Source organism: Delphinapterus leucas, chromosome 15, assembly GCF_059928025.1.
Source record: "Delphinapterus leucas isolate spDelLeu-1000000601 "Yukka" chromosome 15, BTC_Dleu_Yukka2, whole genome shotgun sequence".
Taxonomy (NCBI): domain Eukaryota; kingdom Metazoa; phylum Chordata; class Mammalia; order Artiodactyla; family Monodontidae; genus Delphinapterus; species Delphinapterus leucas.
This window is the reverse complement of record NC_143143.1, coordinates 65,287,460-65,297,329: the sequence shown is the minus strand read 5'-3', so window position 1 is coordinate 65,297,329 and position 9,870 is coordinate 65,287,460. Positions and strand designations below refer to the sequence as shown.

At 38.3% G+C, this 9,870-nt stretch overlaps 1 protein-coding gene across 6 annotated transcripts in view; it reads left to right on the top strand.

The window, feature by feature from the left end:
• The first annotated feature begins 2,784 nt into the window (after nt 1-2,784).
• RBM39 (RNA binding motif protein 39) overlaps nt 2,785-9,870 on the top strand; it is a 30,024-nt gene continuing 22,938 nt past the window's right edge. For 2 of the 6 annotated variants that reach the window (XM_089896798.1, XM_022592538.3), the window contains exons 1-3: nt 2,786-3,111; nt 3,734-3,797; nt 5,541-5,590. In XM_089896798.1, the coding sequence (XP_089752924.1) occupies nt 3,747-3,797; nt 5,541-5,590 (101 nt within the window). In that variant the 5' untranslated portion in view covers nt 2,786-3,111; nt 3,734-3,746. The other 4 variants (XM_022592536.3, XM_022592534.3, XM_022592537.3 and 1 more) reach the window with 3 other exon arrangements.

Below are 9,870 nucleotides of genomic sequence, written 5' to 3'. Positions count from 1 at the left end.
TGATTTTAATTGGAAAGGTATGAGACTACATTAGAATACTTCAAAAAGTTTTAAAACTCACTTTATTTGTGATTTTAATTTTTTAGATTTAGAAGAATTGTTTACATACTTCCGAAAGTTTTAAAATACTAAAAAATAATACATCATGTTAAATTGATAGCATACTAAATTTGAAGAAACTTGCCTAACATAAATGGGACTGAGTTTTTGAAGGGAGTTTAGTCCATTCAACTGGAATTTAACTCAATATTAACAGAAAAAGTGAAGATGATTCTAAAATTTTATTTAGTTAGATTCATAAATAAAACAAATTTTCTAAGTCAGTCTTAAAGACTCAAGGAAAACTGGATAAAATGCACTTACTATAGAAGTTGAATATTAGTTTTTAAAATGCAAGTGTGAAAAATAGCATCCCCTGTCCATAAAAATCATACGTGGACATTAAAAAACTCACATTGGCAAAATATATTTAATTTTCAGCCAAATTCTCTAAATTATCTGTTACCTCCTTTATCCCTGGCGCTTAGTTATGCTGTGGTCTCCTCTTCATAAGTTTTAAGATAGAATGATATTCTTGGTGCTGGTGATGATTTAACCCAATGACCTTCACTGCAAATGACTCGAGAACAAAATGATGAAAGGGCAATGAGTCCGTGAGCCAGACAGAGCGAGAGAGGTTTTGCAAAGAGAATGAAAAGCATATTATGTTTTTAATATTTTCTTTTAAATATATAAAAATACTTTTGTTTTAGAGACTGAGTTTTCCAGCAGATGTTTCTTGATTGTGTGCTCACTTGCCAGGTTCACTCTGATATTCCTGGAACAGAAAACAATTTAAGGGATATTCAATACTCAAGTGACTTAGAGCTTAAATCCTTTCTCTTCTCAAATAAGAAGTCTAGAGGTTAAGGTCGAATTCTGTCATGTTCCCAAACAAAGAAAAAAATTAAGAAGGGGCTACCACCTATGCTTTAATATTGGCACAATTAACAAGTCACAACACTTAAAGGGAAAAGAGAGGCAAAGGCTAGCTTGTCTTTTCTGATATATTATGCGTCAATATAATGTGGTGATTTTCAACATTTAAAAAATGGACTTTCCTGGTGGCGCAGTGGTTAAGACTGTGCTCCCAGTGCAGGGGGCCGGGTTTGATCTCTGGCCCGGGAACTAGATCCCACATGCATGCCGCAACTAAGGAGCCCACGTGCCTCAACTAAGAAGCCGGCAAGCTACAACTAAGCAGCCTGCCTGCTGCAACTAAGACCCGATGCAACTAACTAACTAACTAAATATTAAAAATAATAAAATAAAAAATGAAAAGAGGATCTGAGTTTTTAGGAAAAGAAGTTAAGGGAATATTACTAATTATGCAAAATCTATTAACCCTCTTAAAGAAACACCTGGGTAGAAAGTTAATCGGAAATGGAAAGCCTCTCTATACTTTCCTCTAAATAATTTTGTTTAGAAATAACAGAAGTTAACTGTTTTGAAGATTAAATATTTGCCAGGCATTTTACAGCTATTACCTCATTCAATCCTCACTATACTATTAGGCTTTCATTCATTCACTCATTTATTACGTGTCCACCTGGCTGGGTATGTGGCTAAGCGCTGAGAATTCACTAGTGAGCATTATCGGCCTATGTCAAGATCAAGAAGTTAAGTAATTATACTATACTCTTCACAGGAGGAAAGGGAGGGTAGGCTCTGAGAGGTTAATTTACTTGCCCAAGGTCACACAGTGCTGAAGCAGTTACAAACTCATTTCAAATCTTTGCCCTCAATCATTAAGCTGTCAACAGACTTCAAGATTTTCTCCCTTAAAAAAAAAAAAATTTTTTCTTCCTCAAGATTTGTTGCTTTTAAGTTATCTTTCCAAATTTTTTAAGCATTTTTGTCTTAGAATTAAAAGTCTTATAGTCAATGATCTCTCTGCCCTCCGCTTTTTCACCGTGTAGACCAAAGAACAAGCGGTGAATGTACACTCTGCCAGGCATCTGGGAGACTTCAGGGGCGAGAAGCCAAGTTCCAGAGGGATGGGGGACATTTTTGAAGAAACAATAGCAACCCCGACACAAGGCCAGCCTATAAATTCGAGGGTCACAAAGCTGGTCCACTGCCAAAAGAAGCAGTGTTTTTTCACCTTCACTTTGCCTTTTCCCACTACTTCCAAGGCCGTTTTGAAGCTCGACACTCGCCGCAGTGCCTAGTCCACTGGCTCCACAAGGCCGAGAAATCTAATTTTTTATTCTACACCCTTAGCTCCCTACGCCTGTACGTCTCTTTTCGACTTCTCTCTCACATGCTTTTCACTCCATCTTCACCCCGGCGGATAATCTATACAAGAGCGTTTTCGTTTTATTCTATCGCCACATGGACTAGGTTGCTTTATGGCGACCTTGACAGACATCTAGATATGAGGCTCGCGGGAGGGGTGGAAAGCCGTCAACGCGGAGGGAGAAACCTTCTGATAGTCGCTGGGAGGTGCCACGAGGGGGCGGTGACCACCATGCTCCACTCAACGGTGAGTTTTCTAGAAGATTGACAGGAAACGTACCAACCGTCTTTGCGCTAGCAATTTGAGGGATCTCGCGAGATGTGGACGCCAATCTGGAGGGGGGAGTCAAAAGCGCCTCTCTGAGTGGGGGATGGGAATATCCGTGGCGCAATCATTGCGCGAGATTAGGCCACGGTCGCTGGGCCCTATGCCTAGATCTCGCGATATTTCCGATGCTCCGGACTGAAACTAAGAGCAGCTTCTCGCGAGAGCCCGTGCTGAGGGCTCTGTGAGGCCCCGTGTGTTTGTGTGTATCTCTGTTGGTGAATGTTAGTACGGGGAAGCCGCGGCCGCCATTTCAGAGAGCTTGCCGACGCTGTCGCCGGGGTGGATCCTCAGCTGCCGAAGCCGCCTTCCTGAACTCCCGCGCGGGCTCCTCTAATCCCATTGTTTCTTTTAGATTCTCTTGGGCCTATCCGCCCTCGGAGCCCGAAATTTGGGCTGGGTGGTACTGCGGCCTGGGCCTAGCGGCTTAACAGTAGCAACAGCGGCGGCAGTAGCAACCCCCCTCTTTCCGAATACGAGCACCGCTGGGGCCCCGAAAGCCCGCACAGGTAAGGAGGCGTCGCGGACCCCCGTATTTGCATGGCTTTTCTGAGGTGTGGTTCTTTTCTGGGTTGAGGGGCACTCCTTAGGCGGTCTTAAGCGACGGGGTGGGGGGGGCAGGTTTTCGAGAAACGGGCTTCATTTCGAAGACCGCGCCCTTCTTTTTCGGTCGGGTAGATTTCAGGGTTTTCGGGTGGAATGGGCTCCAGAGAGGCCTCGGGCAGATGGCGACCTGTCCCTTCGAGGCCTGCGGCGACCGCGACCTCCCAACATGGCGCCAGCCGAATGCTGTCTTGGCACCGAACTCCTCCCAACCGAGGGAGTTTCCCTTTGCCCCTAAAATGGCAGCGCGGGTTTTTGCGCGGAAAGAGGAGCTTTCGTTCGATGCTCTCGGGTTGTTTTTTGAGGCATTACAGGCTTCTTAAAAATCGGATACTTAATCTGCTTTAGCGTTTTCGGTCTTGGGGACATTTCAGGTTTAATTGTCAAGCCTACTAAAGTGCGTCGTCCCACCTTAGTCGTTTTGTGGGGCGTCTCGGAAGTTTTGGAATATGTCCGGTAAAAAGGAAATTTAGCAAAATTTAAAATTGTTTTTACTCATTGAATTTTTCATTCTTATTCTTTACCTAGGCGTTCAGAGAAAATGGCAGACGATATTGATATTGAAGCAATGCTTGAGGCTCCTTACAAGAAGGTGAGAAAAAACAAGTCGGTGAGGTTTATCTATTTCTTAATTTAGCATTATTCACGAAACTACTGCTGAAATGTAAACTAACCTCCCCGGAGCCCTCTTGATTTATCTTATCAGAGATGCATTAAGTGTAACTTACAAAAGTAAATATATGCTATTGATGTAATAATATTGTGCAGTAGTTTCACTTCAGCGTGATGAATAAATGCCCATCTATCTCTCTTTGTAGACTTGCCTAACGATATCTCACCTCTACTCCCATGAATTCACCTTTGATTCCAGTGTGAACTGTCAATCATAAGGTAGTAATTGAGTGACTTATCGCTGTACCGTGGTCCCCTAGGTAAAATGACTCAACTAAGAATTACCAGCTCCAGTTTGGTATAGCAAAAAGGTGAATGTAGTGGTTTGGGAAAGCAGCAGGGGTCCAAGAATAACACAGCATAACCAGTCTGTGGCAAGCAAATCTTTAAATAAGACAAGTCTTACAAGAAGAAATGGGTGAGATTTAAAAATTTATCCTATACATGAGACTGGTAATAGTCAATATTAAAACAGGCAGGTGATGATCTGCTCAGTTAAAAATTACTAAAATTCTTGGATCCCTGAATAAAAAAAAATTCTTAAAGCAAAAGAGGCAATATCACAACTTGAGTCACTTGATGACTGTTTTAACTGTTCTCCATATTGTTTTATTTTTAATTAGTCCCTGTCATATTTCACACATAAAACTACAAAGGAGTTATTTTGACTAATAATACAGTCTTTGACCCATTTCAGTATCACAGTAAAAGTGTCTTTTCATTCTTTCACCAGTTGGTGGTGAAAATAGCAGTATGCATGCGTTATCACTGATGTCACAAACTGTAAGCTTTGTAAATTAGCACTTATACTCCTATAACTGATGTGATCAAACTTTAAAATAAACATTGCGCTAAACCTTTTAAAAATAATACATTTGTTTTGGAGTGTATAGCTCGACCATGTGGTACCAATTTGGATGAATTCTTTAAAGCTTTAAATAGTGTATGTAGTTTTGTAATGCTTAGACTCTTGAAGCGCTACTTTCTATTTTAATGTTAAGATTCTGTCTTAGTTTAACATGGATGTAATTCCATGTAAACAGGTATGGAAGTAGGACTGGTCGATTATTAATTGACTTTCTTGGGTTCTTGGGAGTCAACATTACTAAAGCAGTGTGAATCCCTGTTTGCTTCAGGGCGAGATGTGTGACAGAGGTGGCATCAAGCTCTTACAGTCCCAACCCTCCAACGGAAATGGGCGAAGATCTCAGGAATGGCATCGGTCACAGGAAATCGATAGTGGCTGGCTGCTAGCATGGCCACATGGGGCTTAGGCAGAAATAGAGCCATGGTACTGACCAAAGGGGCCATAGCACATGGAATAAAACTCAAAACAGGACTTCATTCATGTTTTATAGAAATTCTATTTAACCACTTCAACACTGTAAATCTGGATAACTTACTATCTAACTATGTAAGAAAATAAAATTTGACGTGTTAATATGCATTTTTATTTTTGTATCTTGATGACTTAATTTGTAAGCAACAAAGTGGTTAAACACATATCCATCTAAATTTTTTTATAGCCTTCCATGTTAAACTATAAATAAGTAATTAGTTTTAAAATTGTTTTGTATTTTCTTATTCCTATTCCCTTTACCCTTTGACAACTTGAAATGTTACCACTTCGTCCTCATGATGTTCTTCTATCAACCCTGCTTAGGATGAGAACAAGTTGAGCAGTGCCAACGGCCATGAAGAACGTAGCAAAAAGTAAGTTTTAAGAAGGGACCTGGGTTGGGGGGAGCTATATGTGATTGATTTTTTAAGTTGTATTCCTGTGGCTAAAGCATCAAACCCAAGGTTCTCTCCTGAAGGGTTTCTTTGCCTTTTTTAGAAAAGTAGGTTCTTTACTTTCTGGGATGAGACACTATTCGAGGATGTAAAACTACAGACTCTTTCCTTAATTTCAGGAATTGGTGTCAGGAACTTTTTGGACACCTTCCCCTCCAAGTCCATCCATGACAATCTGCATAAGAGTTCTAGTGTTAGAGCTTGTCTTTTGTCTTAAATTTATTAACTTCGGTTTAATATTATTTTATCAATGTTATCAGTAAAACTGGTATATCCACTGAAGATGGTTAGAAGAAGGTAATAACCAGGCTGTAGAGAAGTATTGTTTGTTCTAAATTACTGAAGGAGTCAGAGCTGTGAATTATTTATGCTCCTTGATGCTCCTAAAGGTTCTTTTTGTAGTAATGTTATAGCACACTTAAGTACTTCTTAATGTTCCTCTTACATGGCTTTCGTCCTCTTAAGCTTTTTAAACTCTGACAGACTTAATTGTGAGAATGGAGTTTCAAAAAGCTATGAATATTTATGCGTGTCATTTAGGTTAAAGAAGTAACCCTTAATAGGAACTCTGATACAGACTAGTACAGAGTATGGTATACAAGAAGTCTAAATAGATGCGCTTTATAAAATTTGATCCTGTTCTTGGAGTTTTCCTTCAGCTCTAAAATCATTGAGTCTTAACATCACATGGTCTGTATTATAAGCATTAAGACATTTTATTAGCCTTCGTGATGTCATATTCAAACGTTCTGTCATGTTCATGACCCCATAATGCATAATGAAAAGTGATGTAGAATAAGCCACTTATTTGGTTCTTTTTGGTGCTTCCTTCTAAGAGCTCTAAGTGCTTCATAATATACTACTTCAATATTCTCACAAGTTTGTAAGGTAGGTTAATATAATTCCATAAAATAGATGAGGACATAGACTGGATTGTCCAGGTTTTGCTACACCAATATTCTTACCCCTAGAATATTGTAATGGATCAAAATGATGCAATTTGTAGGACATGTCCTATATTTTTTCTGTTTGGGTGGGAGTCTGTTATAGCTCCTCACTAATCACGTTAGGGGTATTGGGTTGGGTTTAGTCTTGAATTGTTATGATTTGAGGCAGTCGTCAACCAATCTTTGCGTGGTGTAATGTCCTCTGATTTTAGACCTTTTACCAAAGTAAGTTTCCTAATTAATCGTTGTGATTTGCAATTCTGTAATCAAAACCCAGGAAGGGGTAACCATATAAATTGAAATTATCCAATCTCTAGATATCAGGCCAAGTGGATGGATAAAGATCTCACTCTAAGTGCCAAAAGAATGAGGACCTACACTATAGGGCACATGCCTTCTTTGTTGTACCATTCTTACATGTCATTTCTTGCTACTAATACCATCTCCAGTTTATATTTGTTAATCATCCTACAACGAAGCTCATTAAGACTACCAGCCTTTTAAAAGGAAATTTAGCATTAAGCTCTCAATGACTGGTGCTTACTTAGTGGTGTTTATATATATAATGTAAAGAGTCCAATGGGACTAAATAGAACGGACAATTTAATTGGCCATAGGATTCTTTGTTTAAGGGAAGAACCTTTTCAAAACTACAGTTATCATCTAGTTTCTTTTTAAATGTACATATTATTTCTCTGTCAGACTTCTCAGTCTCCTCATTCTCAGTTAAAGCTGATTAAATAAATGACTCCCTTGGTCAGTCAGTAACTGTTCACCCATTTTTTTTCTGAAGGGAATTAATCTTTCAAATTAATTTGAAAGTTATCTAGAAAAAAATTTTTGTATTTAGGCATAAATTACAAAACAAGCAGAATGTTCTTGTGTATTAGTTTTTAGTATAAATTAGGTCTCTTAACCAAAGGAACGTGCCATGTGCATTTTTCATCCTAAAACTTCATTGTTTTTTAAAAGCCATTGAGTATTGGGATGTAGTTTTAAGGTAGTAAGAAAATGCACATTATGAGAAATTGAGAGTTGACTAGTAAATGTTTTCTTTTAAAAAATAGTAATTCTCAGTACATACATTCAATTGATTTCAGGTAATAGTAAAAGGAACTAAGTTTAATATTAACGCAAATTGGTTGTCTATTAGCCTTCTTTCTGAAAAGCTATACTCCTGAGCTTGGCAAGACCTCAAAGTATGCCTTTTTAAGTACCCGAGCTTGCCTTCATGGGAGTATTATTTGTTAGTATAACCAGTTTTGCAAAGTCGCAACCAGCATCCATTCAGTTAAGCTCTTTTGGAATTTCTCAAAAAAGGATAAAAAACAATAAATGACACAGTTGAAATATATTGGCTACTGTGGTGTGGATTATCTATAAATTTTGGAATAAATGACTTTTCTATTTTTTTTCTTATTTTCCAGAGTACTTTGCATTTAAAATTTAGATCTTCTTACATGGAAGAGGTCAAATCCAGTTATAGCAAAACACCTTTACAGCAGAGGCCATATAACCAAAAAGTCCAAAGGCCCAGCCCAGTGGACCATTTACTTCAATGATGTTCAGTACAAAATTCCACTGCCACTAAAGACTTTGGAAAGTCCCTTTTAAGTTGTAACAGGATTTGACTATTAGTGTGGATTTTGATAACCCTTCTTTAGTTAACTTAATAAATGTTCTTTGAAGCTTCATCTTGTTATAGAGAAGTACACTGCTTTCTTGCACCCTTAAATTTTTGTCTGGGCTTTATAAAGAGGATTATATTTCTGAATGTCTTAGTATGTTGCTGTCTTTTTACCTGTCTGGGGTTGCCTTCAGATGTGGGTGGGGACTCATTTATAAAAAGTCCTAGGAAGACCTTAAGTTGAAATTAGCTCTCCAATTTTCGAGTCCTTTCCTTTGGCGCAATAAATTTTGGGCCTAAAAAGAGGTAATTTGGGAGGTTGGCTGCCTCTCTGCAATGGGCCATTATAAGCAGAGCAAAACTTTATTTGTCCTTTTTGTGGGGGATGGAGTTTTTACTTTGTCCCCTAATTGATAATATTTAGGATTTTTGATTATAGCTATCTCAGAATTCTTTAGTCTAAGAGATAGTTTCAGGTTTTTAGGCAACAAAGTTAGAATGTTATCTGTTGCCCTTCTGGGCATTGCTTTGATGACTTCTGTATAAGTAATGAGTGTAGCCTAATTTTCTGTCATGTGCTACCTAGCATATACATTTCTGACAGTCAGGTGGATTATCTTGAAATTTTAGACAAAGTTTCTGCCTCCTTGGAAAGCTCTACATCTCCTTGTGATTGGAGTGTGGGTTTCAAGATTCCAGAAGGTGGGTGTCTTCATTTTCTATTTTCAATGCACTCTAAGATGACCTGCTTACAGGTTCTCTGAGGCAGACTTCAATTGCTCTTGTGCTAACTTTGCTTTGATAAGGACTAAACAGTTAATTCAATTTCCAAATGATGTAGTTGTCAAAATGTTTCATAATCTTTTAGCCACTACAAAATGACATTTAAGTGGATGAGTTTAATTTGAAATGTCTTTCAATTTATACTGAAATATCTGAAGGCACCTCTAAAATTTGGGTGATGACAGAGGTACAGATTATAAAAATTATGGAATGAGTGGGTGGTATGCTGTGAGGAATACAGAAATGAACAGGAAGATACACGACTGACTGGCTTTTTTACCTTTCAGAGCTTGAGAATTTATAAAGATTTATAAAGGTGTTGATTCTTCCTTTTGGTTGTACCCCACAGGCTTGTATAAACTGGCATAAAAATGGCATATTTCAATATCTGGTGTACTCATTGTAACTTGAAAAAGTATCTGAAGTGGTCACATTGAAGTCTGGGAGTGTCAGATTGCATTTTACGGCATTAGTTTTATTGTCCTTTGTCATTATTTGTAATAATTTTGCCCATAAAAACCGAAATAGTGATGCCTGTATGGCCCTTTGAAAGTATATAATCATATGTGCAAATTGGGTCAAAATTGGCTTACTTAAGAGAAATTAGTGTATTTAATGGCAACTTTTTTATATGATCCAACACTAATACCTAAAGTATTCTGTTGTGACTTTGATTCTATTACTGTATGTTTTGGATTACAGTTATACTTAGTTGGCCAGATATGATAGAACTTTTAAATAAAGTTCACGAGACTTCCCTGGTACTCCAGTGGTATGTGACTCTGTGCTGCCACTGCAGGGGGCATGGGGTTCGATCCTTGGTCAGGGTTAAGATATATCCT